Here is a 13,783-nt window from a genome sequence, read left to right as displayed (position 1 = left end):
TTAAGCTGAGACTTCACAGTCTTCACCTTCAGCAATTTGCAAAGAGGAGGCATACAAGAAAGGTTAAAACACTTACTGGAAGGGACTCCCTATTTAACAGGGGCGGAAGAGGGCAATGCAGAAGAGCCGGGAGCGCCAAGTTATTCTCAAGTCTCACGTGAGAACTCCTGTAAAAGGCCGATTACTTGAAAGAAGTCAAGAAATTTAGGAAGCAGAACCTAGGATTAAAGTGAGCTGGAACCAGCAAGAGACAAACACCAATGGCAAAATGCAAATAAACCAAGCAGAGTAAAATCCAGACAGAACCCAAACAGTAACAGAGGCTGAATGAATAAATAAAGTTCCTAGGATAAAACTAGATTTATGCTGCCACTCAGCTTCTTCAACAGACATATAAAGCTGTAACTGACTGTGGCATGGTGGCTTCAGCCTCTGCTCCCCTGAAGCCGCTGTCCAACCAGGTAGAAAAATAAAGGTATAATTCACTGGAAATTCTTTCATTTACAAAACTAATGGAATAGGGTTTGTTTTTACGCTTCCGTGTCAACTTCCGATTTATCTTCAACTCCATTCTGCTCATCTTTCATTTCTGCATCTTCGGCGTGTCTGGTTTGAGTAGCAGCAGCCGACTAAACAGAGACAAAGAAAATACATTCCTGTTACACAAAATGGCTAGCATTTGCAAACAATAACACCAACATTATTTTATTCTTATCACTAGGATACCTGGTCTCCCTGCAAGACTGAATTAAAATATTAGGACTTTCAGTCAAGAGAAACCAAAAATTTCTTTGCATTTTTTCTGCATCTAAGAAACAAGAAGCAGTTTAAAGATGGCTGAGAAATAGTTCTGGTGTTGGATGGTTACAGTTCATAACGTGGTGTGCATGCACTCGCCACATAAAGCTTTAAGAAAGTGTTCTCACACAAACTGCAATTCACTTAGGCAGCTTCTGCACAAAACTGCCTTCATCGTGCTTCAATTTCAATGCGATTCAGTTTCAGCAATGCCCATACCCTGCCCCCATTCCAAACTTGTATAAGGCACACTAGGACCTCAGACACGAAGAAATGTCTTTGGTGGACAACTAGCTTCACAAAGAGCGACTTCAACTGGACAACAGCTCTCTCAAGAGCTTAGCTGGAAGAACATCTAACCTGACAAGGTGGCTGCTCTAAAAGCCCTCTCCTGTATCTTCCAGTCCACATAAAAACGTGTGGAAGGTAGAGAGCCATGTGGTAAGGGTCTGAGGTCAGTTTATGCAACAAGACATAACCAGCACATCCTGACCTCACAGTAATTTTCAAACACAGTAAAGGGAGATAGAAATGTCTTGTCCTGCTCATCTCAAAAGCCAGTGCAATGAAATTACTATTCCACCTGTCAGCCTAGCAGGCCAAACCATTTCTTTTATTATGAGGTTAGATGACAACCAGACAAGAACAGGCAAAGTCATAAGCATGCACTGCTGGGGAGGGGAATAGGAGAAGGAAAAGGGGCAGAACCCTTTAAACTAAAATGTTGCATCAACTTAGCTGCAACAAGAAAACACAGCCAAAGAATGTTCAGGCATCAAAGGTCAACCTTTCATCCTCAGAAGCATTTTGTGAAGCACATGAGAGCAAAGCCTCCTTTCCACAAAAATATCTGTTAGCTAGCAATCCTGGGCTTAAGAGAAGGTGATAAACATCCTGACCTTCAAAAATTCACACTTTACATACAGGAACTACTTGAATTCATAAAGAGCACTACTGATGCAAGGGTGGCTGTCAAACTTCAACAGACATAAGATACAGAGATGTCAGGAATTTCAGAACTACAGGCCACGCTGCTTTCTTAGCAACCGGAAGACATTTGGTAAACAAACCCTCTTCTGCAGAACTCCTGCACTTCTCCCACCACCACTAATAGAGAAACTGTTGGACCTAGAACAAAGCAACATGAATTAACAGGAAAAGATGTTTCCTTGCAAGAAAAATCCCCAAGAGTGACCTGGGTAATAAGTGTACTGTTTGCAGTTCCATGTGATAGTTAATAGAGAATACAGTGTATCTCTCTGTACCAAGCAGTAAGCTGAATACCTAAAGGACTATTGCTTGTCTAACATATGACAACACCTCTTGCAGTCTTCTGGAGTAGCGTTACTTACCTTTACATCTTTGTCTGCAAGCCTTTGGAACATGTTGGCATACATCTTTTTCTCTTTCTCATGCTGCTCCCGTATTTTTTGCTGACAGGTTACCAGTTGCACTTTGGCAGCTTTGTTACTTGGATAAAATTGTATTACTTTCTGGAAATCTCCCCGGGCCAATTCAAAGTCATTGACAGCCAAGTGTGCTTCTCCACGCCGGAAGAGGCCTTTTTCATTGTTGCGATCCAATTCAAGGGCCTGTGTTAATAAAAAAAACGAAGAAGAAACAAATCAACATTCAAGAATATTTTTTTCTTCTTTTTCAAGTAACATGCAGTCAGAACACCAGACACTGCTAGAAACTGTACCTTCTGATGTAGATTTATGAGTCTTGTCAGGGCTTACTAACAAGGTGAGTTGAATACAGCAGAAGTTAAGTAGGCTAACTGACAGAGAACCAGCAAGTCTAAGATTTAGTCCAGGCTCTATTCCAGCTCTCTGAAGGACCTTTGCCAACATGACTACCTTTTATCTCATCTCAGTGTTTCTAATTTCTAAATACTTGAACATTCTCAAATGTAGTAGCAAGTTAGTAAAAGAAATTCAAAGGACAATAATTATGAAAATAACCTGTTGGATATTTTTACCTTGTGTATTCAGTACTACCCAAACACCAGCTGATAAGAAAGGCCAAACATCACATGGCCTGGCATCCCTCAAACTGTCAAAGCACAACTGAAACTGTCAGATTGCCTGTGCAGCTTAAGAATAAACCCGTATTACCTTGTTGCAGTTCTCCAAAGCCTGGGAGTATTCCTTCAGCTTGAGGTGGCACATAGCTAGATTAAGGTGGGCAGCAAGCCTCAAGCTTTTGGCTTTCGTATCCTCCTCCTCAGAGAGTCCTGATTCATGCTCCAGCCACGACACAATCTTCTTGTACTGTAATGCTGCTCGTTTGTATTTCCCCTCCTGTAAATATGGAAGTTCAATTATCACACAGCTCATCACAGTAACTTCTATCTCCCTGTTGCCCCTTCAGCTTACCTTGAGCAACAGATCTGAAAAAAATAATTCAGAGTAATCAGATAACTTCTATCATCAAAAGCGCACTGCTTTTGAAAAGCACTCATACATAGGATCAAAAAAAACTTTAGGAATAACTACTGGTTCCCCCAGTAAAGCTGGGCCAGCACTTGATACTTCACTCTCAACTACCACCTTTTATTCAACTTTTGATACAAAACAAGGAAGACGTGGCATTTTCAAAGCAGTACAACCATTACTGTTCCATGAAAATAATGGAAAAGTCTGACTTTAGCTGGTCAAATCCTTTGAAACAGCTACTCCCCACACCTCTACTTAAATTAATGTTGTTCATTTGCAGCACTAACTCACAGTAAGAAATTCAATACTGTAACCTTACTACTATCCAGTGTACGCCCCAAAGTTATCTGTAGGTACAACAAACAGCTCTGACAGAGAGCGCTAACTCCCCTGCAGAATTAGGTTTTTTTGAGGCTTTTTTCCTGCTTTTAAGACAACTTCCCCTCCAGTCCTCCCTGTAAAATGTCAGGGAATATACCATGACTACCACTCTGAAATGACAGAAGCTGTAATCATTGTTATCAGCTCATGACATGGACTAAGACACACAATTATTACTTAGGGATTGTAATTTACCTTGAAGTACTGAGTGCCTCTCTCCTTCACAATGCAGCTTTGTTCCAGCTTCTCATCTGTGTTCATTTCCCAAGACTCCTTAGCCTATCCAAACAGGAACAGTTAAAGTCATTGATGCAACTTCTGGGGAAAACAAATGGCTATGCTGCACCTCGCTACCAGTATGGCAGAGACAGGCTTGTCAAAGCAGAGTTTTGCATCGCTACCGGAAAGTGGGCTAGAGCAAGAGAGACACTGATGGGAACAGACAGGGATGCAATAAGAATAAGGACAATCTGAGCCAAGAGCTCCCAGTGTGTCATCATTTCTGACAACAGTGGCTTCCCTGTTTCAGATCAACATTCAAGGATTCCACCATCCTTGTTTAAGACGCGTCTTCCCCCAATCTCTTTGGGACTTCATCTCTCATTCCTACCTTTTCAAAGCTTTTGAGTTTCACTTCATACTGTAGCTCTGCATCTGGAGGGATCTGAAATTTCTCCTTCCCAGCACTTCCAAAACCATAGCTGTAAGGTTGGGGGTTCAGGAGAGGAAAAGAAACAAATAAACAAGAGAGTTCCAAAACTACCCAGTCAATCCTATTTGCTACATAGGAAGCTGGAGGCAAAAACCCCATGCATATCTGGGATGCCTATATAGAGTGTTACTGCAGGACACAGAGTCTTGAAAAGTTCTTGGTACTATTCTAAAATTAGCAAGTGTAAGGTAGAAGAAAGCTGGAGAAACTTGGTGTAAATTTCATTAATCTCTAGGTCACCAGTTTTTTTGTTGTTGTTTTTTAGTTTATGTGAAGGAAAAGCAAATTATCTCTCAATCAATACTTTCACGTTTTATGTATCTTGCTTTATATGCATGATCTGAGACTGGATGTTTCCTTCAGAGCACCAGTATTTTGGAAGTATTCTCAGAAAAGCAAAGACAATGATAAATACAGAGACTAAGTGAACAGCTGTATGCTTGACATATTGCAAATCAGCTGATTAACAGTAAATGTCTACAGAAAAGTTCTGCACTGGAGCTCCAGTAAGGAACTGAGTATTAGCAGGAAAACCCTCAAGATCAGATTGCTTTGCTTTTCTTCTCATGAGGTTCAGTTCCAGTTTGAAAAACTTAAAAACTGAAACTAATTAAAGTTTGATGGAAACAACCAGTGCAAACTCCACTTGTTTCAGATTGTGTTCTCACTGGAGAGAGAAAATTCTGCTTATTTCCAAGGCTATTTAAGGTTACAATATTGGACAGTTATACATCGCAGCTTTTCTTAGGTCTCAGAGAATTCTCATAATGGTCCAAGGTTTGGATGTAACTCTGCCTTGTATCTCACAGCAATCTTGAAGTGCTTTTCCCAAAAAGCTTTAAGAATACCAGTGAACATTTTCTACTGAAAAGGATTTCTGATACTCTTTACTAACCACATCACCTAAAGACTGGCTATCCGGTCAAAACAGGCTGCTCATCAGCTCTCTCCCTATTCTGAGGCTGTTCTTTAGGTATCTTTATTTGCACTGCTGAACAGTAAGTACTGTTTCATTAAGAAGGACCATAAAAATGTAAGTTAAAGAAAGCAACAATTTTTTTTAATATTCACTGAGATCAAGACTATAGAGACTTAAATTTATTTTTGAGTGCTACTACTTCACAACCTAGTGGCAAAGTTATCTTCGCTTCATACTTTTCACACATCAAATTTTTAGGGCTGTTTTTACTACAACACTGAAAAAAGCTGAAAGGCATTATAACGAAACACTTCATTCTTGCCAGATGCTTACTATAAGACCTTCAAGTATCAAAAGATCAGAAATAGCATACTTGGGCTTGAGATAGAACACAGATTCCTCAGATTTCTCCATTTTTTGGATTGCTTTCTCCAGACCATGAGGAAGATCATAGTTGTCCCCTTCTCCAATCTCAAACTGCAATTCCCGCTTGTCAAAAACACGATCTCCACACCGGCCTTCAAACTGGACTGGTAACAAAAAACAGAACAGCCCAGATAAAAATCAGAACATATTTATGGATGGTAAGAGGCAGGTACCACAGGTAATATAGGGAGTGCCAAAGCCTCCTCCTAAACAGTCTTTTCTCTTTTAACAGCTACTTATGCATGGTGGCTACTGGCAGCAAATAGAACTTCTGCTGCTAAACTTAATAAATCTATTTTGTTCATCTATCTATTACTTTTTCACTCCAACAAGTGCCAGAGCTACTTCACTGCTTGTTCCCCGGCAAATTAAAACACTTCATTAGACTCATCTACCTCTTATGATTAAATAAGCACTTTATCCGATTCAGTATCTCTGGAGAACAAACACAGTTGCTGCTGGAAAATGTAAACCTTGCCAGAAATAAGAGAATGAAAGCTTACTCTAGGTTGTTAAGTTACCTGGTAAAGGAAAGAAAAGCCACATATTCTTCTCTCTCAGGGCAGAGTTGTAGACTGGGAAAAAGGTTCTGCCCTCCTGCACAGTAAACCCATTTACTATTTGTGTAACATACTTACTGTCAACAAGAGCACCCTCATTGGGCTTGGAATAGCCTTCCCCCTTTTTACGGATTCTTCGGATGATGCCGCCATCTTCATCATCAGTGAGGTCCTCCCCCTTGAACTCAAAAAGTTCTATCTGTGGAGGGAAGAAAAGCCTTATATTTATTCTCATCACATCAATTCATTCACTCACAGAATTTGTTCTCCAGAGATCTTAGAACAGCTAAGCTATAGCTGTTCAGGAAGCCACTATCTATCTTAGTTAATGTCCTGTAACATAGACAGCCAAGGCTATGAAGATGCTGTATTCAGTAGACACTGGATGAAAGCCTGCTAACAGTTTCAGATTATAATCAGGCCTTCATGGGTTTTATTTCCTCCAGCAATCTTGGTCTGTAATACTACAAATGAGATCCTTTAATTGAAAGAACTGTGAACCTGGCTTCTGAATAAGGCTTACACGAGCCACAATGCTTAGAGATTATGGCAAAAAAAAAAGATTCTATTGGCTTCTTTAATACTATTTTTGCTAAAGTCTGCAGGCAGAAGTATGGATAGTGGTTTTCAGTCTTGAGGTTTTGTTTGTTATTTTTAATATGAAGGAAAATACCTCTTGAATACATTAAGCCAGGAAGAATTTGCCCTCGGCTGCCACTTTACAGTGCTACCACACCGATCAGCAGCTGTCACACCCCCTTACTCTTCAGTCGAGTAGAATCACTGTAGTGTCACTGCATTCAAGAGCCAAGGAGGTTTGTAGGAAATGCAAGGACAAAAGGAGCAGGAAAACTAAGTATAAAGATGAAATCCTTATCCTTAAGTCCTGGTTATACCTTTCATTTAATCTGTGGTCAAATTCAGATCAACTTTCAAGAATTTGCAACGGAGCCCAAATTGTTCCCAAATTTTTGTCCTGCAATATTAAAACAACTTCAAGAACATATTTTTAAACCTTCTCATCTGTTTCTTCATCCTCCTACTACTCTGCCACAGGATAGTAGTTCTAAAACCTCTGTGTCGTTCTCCCTTGCATGCCTGAACAGTTAGTGCTCTCAATGTACGCGTCACATTTTCCCCTCTAGTGCTGCCTTATCACTGTGTACTGCGGGTTCATTTAAAAAAAATTAAATAAATATTTCCAGAAGAATGACAGAACAACAAAACGATGAACTGGACTATCTTTCATCTAAACTTGCTGCTGCAACATATTATTTAGAATTTGTAAGAGCTGGTGTTAATGCAGGAGGTAACTATCCAGCCTCAGCCTTCACATGCCCTTTGAAGTTGCTAATGTAAATCATAGTTTGAAGTGGGAGGACCAAGACAAGATGGAAAATAGTCCAGTCACTAAAGAAATCTGTTGTTGCTGTAATGAAATTAAGAAAAAACAATCTTTCACTATCCTACGTTTGAGTAAAACAATAGTAAAAACAGTACAAAGCAAGCCATTGTAATAAGCATTGTTTAGACTGAGGAACTAGGAAAAAAAAAAAGAAAAACAGTTCAAGGCTAATGCTGTGGAGGTTGATGACACTGGGCCTCACACCTGGAATGCAAAGGAACTGAATATTCACCAGCACAAACAGTACTTCCACTTTGTATTTTGATGGATACCTAACTAACAAATAATGTTCTAGTCTCTCTCTTCAGTTGGTCTCAAACAAGCTGATTCACTCCAGAATGACCATATGCATCTCTCACCTTTTTTTTTTTTGACACGAACAATAGTATTCTACAGAAGTGTCTATTTATCTGGCAAAGGCAATCATGAGGAAGGTAAGAACAACCCATACAACCAAAAAATCCCACCAGAACTCTAAGACATTCATTATTTCACGTCATAACCAAATGCTGATGTGGTGATGACAGCAGCTACAAAATCTCTCCCAACGCACTGTTGTCTTTTGTTAGTCAGAGCATGCTCCACAAACAGCTTTATTATCTATGGAAAAAATCAAACATGAGTCTTCACATTCTGAGCAACCACTCTCACTACTGAAATAATACACAAGAGACAGCTGCTATTTCCACCCCCTTTTGGGAAGGTGGAGGGGAAGATGCCTTGAAGATCGCTAGGAAACAAATTCTGTACTCTGCTGGCACGGTTAAGAAATACCCGTGCTAAGTGGCTCCACGCTCACCAAGACACAGGGTTCACCTCCAAGGAGACCAGCTGTCCACATGAGCTGTGAAAACTGGCTTTTCAAGATTGCTGAATCTGTCATGGGGACCAAGTGTGTACAAATTACCTACTATGATGGCAAGACTGACCAATGTAGCCTGGATCCACGTACAGACTTCGGTAATCAACAAGCAACCTGAATCCAAACTGTTCTTATGGTGCTTTAAGGCTTATTAAAATGCTCAGATTGACAGGAAAGAGAGTTCACAGTTGCAGGGCCGTTCAAATACACTTTATATCCTAGCGGATTATATAGGATAATTATGTCTTTTCTCCCACAAAGAGCTCATAAAAGACTCTGTTTATGTCACAAATAAAACATTAAAAAGTAGAAAAAATATATCACTAAGGACATTAATTGCTCTTTCTGCTGTTGAAAACTTTATAATGTTTATCATAAGTATCATTACTTTGAATCTTATGAAGTTGCAAGAGGATTAAAGATTTCATTTCTCCAACTACTTCAAAATCTGCCACTGAGACAGGCCTTCCTTCTCCTGCCTGCCTGCCTCCCTCCCCAACCTGCACCTTCCTACAGCAAATCATTCCATAACTGCAAAATTAAAACCGCGAACACTGGAAAAAAATTATTTTAAAACTCAAAAATGAGGCAACCTGAACCACTGCAGACCGATAGCAGCCAGACCAGAACCCTATCCTTTGCCCACACTACTCAGATTGACCATATTTTTCTCCTTAGAAAACCTAACATTCCTGTTTTGAAAGGGTATTACACCATGTATTTTCCACAATGAAATACGATTTTTGCTTGTTTTTCAAGCATAGGATTTTAGTGACCATGTCTCACTTACCTCAAAAATCAGTGTAGCGTTGGGAGGTATCTTTGGGGGGCTCCCAGCTGAGCCATAGGCGTATTCTGGTTTACATGTAATCCGACAGATTTCGCCAACCTTCATAGTCGCCACAGCGATGTCCCATGCTTTGATCACCTCACCTACACAAGTCAAATTTCAAGCACTTGACTGCCAGGCAGACATGAAAGACATGCTCAGCTGTGACACTGAGCACCATCACTTTTAGTACACAAAAGCTAAGACAGCGCCGAAATACTGAAAGACTTGTGCTTGCTCTGATTTACACACATCAGTTGTAACCCTAATTATATAATTATAAAGTTATTGTAAAGTTAAAATTATAGAGTCACCTGGGGACACAAATTTGGCTAAATTCCTTCATGCTAGGTATAGTGATTCTTTTCTTTCCTTCACTTACTGACCCATAGGGGAATACAAGTCATCCGGAGCACTTGGCACAATCTCAAGTGCGAGGAAATAACAATAAACTCTTCGAAGAGGAAGGTCTCGGGGTGAGAGACTGCCTGCTTGTATTTTGAAAACAATCCAGAACAACAGCCAGAATCTCTCTGTACTTTATCAGCTGGCAAAGAGCAGGACGGGTGGTAACTAAAAGTTACATGCACTTGTAACAGAAAAGGGGAGGAAAGTAGGAGAACTGGTATTACTTCTAAAGCCAAAAGTGCACAGAGGCTGGAACCTCAAGTATCAAAATCCTGTCTTTTACTCAAGCTCTCCTACTTGCTGCTCCTTTTAACTCAATCAAGCAGCCTTTCTATTACTCTTGTATTAATAGATACGGTTCGTAATATCTCAGATTTCAGTACACTGCATAATTTATCTCCCAAATGAAAAAGCAGCAGGTATGAACTGCCAGGGAAAAAACTCGCATTAAGATTTGCTGGAACAAGGTTTGGGATTTTTGCATTCAAAAAACGAAGGCTTTTGATAATGAAAAATCCTGAAGCAGTGCATATCTGGGTTAATTTGGGAACTTAGGGGAAAAAGGGAGTATGTTTCATCATGCTGCAGCTGACAGCTGGTCCCGTGCACCCTGTCCCACTATCTGGTCACAATTAAATACCCCTGAATTTGTGTCTTTTCCAAAAAAAACAATCAAAGTGCACAATCTGGCTATTTAACTACCCTTTACCGCTACACTTCAGGGCAAATTTGCTCTTCTGGAGTACTTTGTCTGAGGCTCATGAATTCTTCAGCAGGCCTCATCACGGGGCTACACAGTTTTCTCACTCAGAAAAATCTTGAAGCTGTTCTCATTGGGCCATTCTAAAAGAATAAAACTTAAGCTCAGAAAACAAGTTTAAATAGCAGCTTTAACACGCAACATGCAAGGAAATCCCATCTCAATTATTACCAAAACTGATCAACACCAAACACAAGGTATTACCTTTCCCCAGGTCAAATGAAAATTTGTCTCTCCTGTCCAGACTGGAGTCAAATTTTGTGCCATCAAGAAGCCATCCTGTGTAATGGACGGTCACTTTATCACCTATCATTGGAGACTCTGTCCCACTGCCTTCTCTCTTGACGACCTGAGAAAAAACAGTAAGCAACATTAAGATGATGAATGAATGAATGAATACTAAGTCTGTTTGTGAATTCCATTTAGATGCATGTGTTATCATCTTCATAAAGGATTTGCAGGTTCACTGCAGTTATCTGGAAATGGACTGACTATTCTGTTTGCAGATTAGCAGTGCTGCAAATGCAGGAACCTCAAGATGGCTCTGCTGCGATATGAGAACTTAATTGGCAACGGTTGGCACCAGCTTACAGATCTCTGCGTCTATAGTTAGCAATGTCACTTATCTTTCCTCAACAAGATTTTAAATGTTCTTGAAACCTAATCAGGTAAAGCATTAGGTAGAGGTTGTTTGGTTGTTTTTTTGCTTTATTCAAATACTTTCTTCACCACCACTCTATCATTACCCCTCAGTTTGGTGTTCTAGGCAAAGCATTTAAACAAGAAAATGAGCTGGATCTTTCCATGCAAAGCCTATTCCAACACGAGATCAGAGATTACTCGAGTTAAACCAGAGAGTTTAGCAAAGGTTACAAATTCCTGCCTCAATGCAGGTTAGTTCCAGCAGCCAACACAGTAACACTTAGGAATTACTGTATTGTATTAATTTTGCCTCCCCACAACTCTGACACACATTGCTAGCACCCTGATTTCATGTACAGCTGCAAGGATTTTATTTTCTTCTCAAAAGGTTCCCCAGCTCAGCAAGGCCAGTACCCACTAAATCTACACTATAGGAAAAGCAAGATTGGCCAATCTGTCTCACGTTCATTTGAAACGTATATAAAAACAGGGAATAATACTGACATATCTCATAGGGCAAGGTTATGGAGCCTTGCCCGGAACAGGATTTCTGAAGCTCAAATTTGAGTTTTCTCCAATACTGATGAAACCATCCAGCTCCAAGCCAAAGCTCTGCATTACTTTACCTAGGCAAAGGGAACCAATGGAAAACCCTATTTGTTTGCATCTACAGAGACCTGGAAAACATACTGTTCATATAAGATAAACATTTGTTCAAGGGTGGTTATACAGAAGTATGGATTGATCTCCCTCCTTTAAAGAAAAGCTATAAAAATGCTTCTATACCACTTGTGTTTTTCACTGAAAGAAGCACATCCTTGGGAGTCTCCTTCCCAAATTTCAACTTCTTGCAACCAACCACTGTGTATCTCCTACGCTGCCTCCCACCATCCACTGAGTACACTGGAACACCCAGCACTCTCCACCCAAAGCCAAGGCAATATGGACAGCTTCTGCCAGACTCTTAGCAAGCTGAAAGCACTTCCCAGGATGCGTAAGAGAGAAAAAAAAACCCAAACAAAACCACCCAGAAAAAATACTACCTGTAGGGAAAGAATGAATGCTCGGTGTGAAAAGATGCCTGATCTCACACCGCACACCACCTTGTCACCCGGCACCAGTGCTACAGCAGTTATGAGCATTACAGAACTAACCTATTGATTTCTTCCCCAAGGAAGGCAAACATTCAAGCAGCCACTCTCAAAGAGATAAGGGAATAGAGATATTTGAAAATAACCAACATCATGATTAGATATATAGAAGCGGATCCAAACTTGTACCTTTAAAGCAGCCAACCTGAAGTCACTGCAAAAAAAAATAACTGCATTTAATGGAATTTACTAAGCTTTTCCAAATGCCATCTTCTTGTAATGTCATACCAAGTTATCAAACATGAAAATAACCAATATCTCATTTTCAGTATTTATACAATTGTATTATTTTGCGTTTATTTAATCCTCAAGAGACTCACATTTCACTTTTTTCATACACTCAATATGGCAACTCTGTTTAGCATGAGGTCTACATTTCCCTTTCAGATGAAGAAACCTGATTTTTCTGTTCATACTGTAGTTGCAAATATTTACACTAGAAACAGTGCAAGCACATTCAGCAGTATCAGGTAAAATCCCCTAGAAACGATTCTGATACAAAGCCAATGAACAAATAATTAAAAAAATCTTCTGGAATCAATGCAACGATACAGCACAAAATTGGTGTAATTAGGTCAGAGTTAGACCCTTGATTTTGATGGGTGTGTTCCGCAGTTTGGAAATTACTAGAAAAATAAAATCCATGAAGGCTGGACTCCATGATCTCTATGGTCTTTCGCTTTATTAATTCACAATCTTATGTTTTTTGAGATTTTTGCAACCTCAGTTCTTTTGCAGTATTTTCTCCTCCCCTCCTAAATTTTTTTTTTAAAAAACCACCTGCTCCTTCTGCATCATCAGAAGGTGGGTACTGCATGGAGCAGGCAGACACTTACTGCCTTTTACCACGATTCAGGGAGCTGAGATGCGGGAGACGGGCAGGCAGCTTCCTTGGCAGCCATGCAGATGATAACTCCAACCTGATACGTGCAAAAATTACAAACTCTCACCAAATCGTGTTGGCAGGAAACATGGGAAAGCAGCAGGCAGAAGCCAACCACACACCTTCAATCTGGTCCCCGATACCCTTCCTCAACTGGAGACAGTGCCTCTACGCAAACCCAGAATTCAAAGCCAAAAGGCTCTGAAGGCTAAAATGAGAATTTCATCATTGCTGCGATGCTGCTTTTTCTGAACACCAAAATCTCACTGCGATTAAAAAAAACTGTTCCTAGGGATTGTTAAAAGTTTTTAAGAGCGACTGAAGAAATTTCTAGAGATATGGAAATAGGAAATATCTGACAGAGGAAGTTAGTGCGACTCCCCCTAATGGCATAAATTCTGCTGCCCTCACCAACTGACTCCCCAGTACAAAGGGAAAAAGCCGGGCTACCGCCACACACCCCCCTGCGGCTTCCCAAAAGCTAAACCAAGGGGTGCACCGACTTCCGCCCCCCCGCACCACCTGGGGCCCGGGGAGGCCGCTCCTGCCTATAGAGAGAGCCCCGTTTTCCAGGCCTTGAGAACAGGCAGCAGCAGTGAAGGAATAGGT

The 13,783-nt window shown here is 40.4% G+C and overlaps 1 protein-coding gene across 1 annotated transcript; it reads right to left on the bottom strand.

Annotated features, from left to right (window-relative positions):
• Positions 1-240: 240 nt before the first annotated feature.
• Positions 241-10,848, bottom strand: FKBP4 (FK506 binding protein 4, 59kDa). Its single transcript, XM_010191475.1, has 9 exons — positions 10,703-10,848; positions 9,292-9,434; positions 6,313-6,433; positions 5,622-5,778; positions 4,228-4,318; positions 3,813-3,896; positions 2,916-3,101; positions 2,151-2,390; positions 241-629 (listed from the first exon to the last, which is right to left on the bottom strand). Exons 1-9 carry the CDS (start codon positions 10,809-10,811, stop codon positions 531-533), a joined length of 1,230 nt encoding a protein of 409 aa, XP_010189777.1. The 5' UTR covers positions 10,812-10,848; the 3' UTR covers positions 241-530.
• Positions 10,849-13,783: the final 2,935 nt, after the last annotated feature.

The sequence above is a fragment of the Mesitornis unicolor genome, unplaced genomic scaffold, assembly GCF_000695765.1.
Source record: "Mesitornis unicolor isolate BGI_N332 unplaced genomic scaffold, ASM69576v1 scaffold25789, whole genome shotgun sequence".
Taxonomy (NCBI): domain Eukaryota; kingdom Metazoa; phylum Chordata; class Aves; order Mesitornithiformes; family Mesitornithidae; genus Mesitornis; species Mesitornis unicolor.
This window is presented reverse-complemented; position numbering and strand designations above follow the sequence as displayed.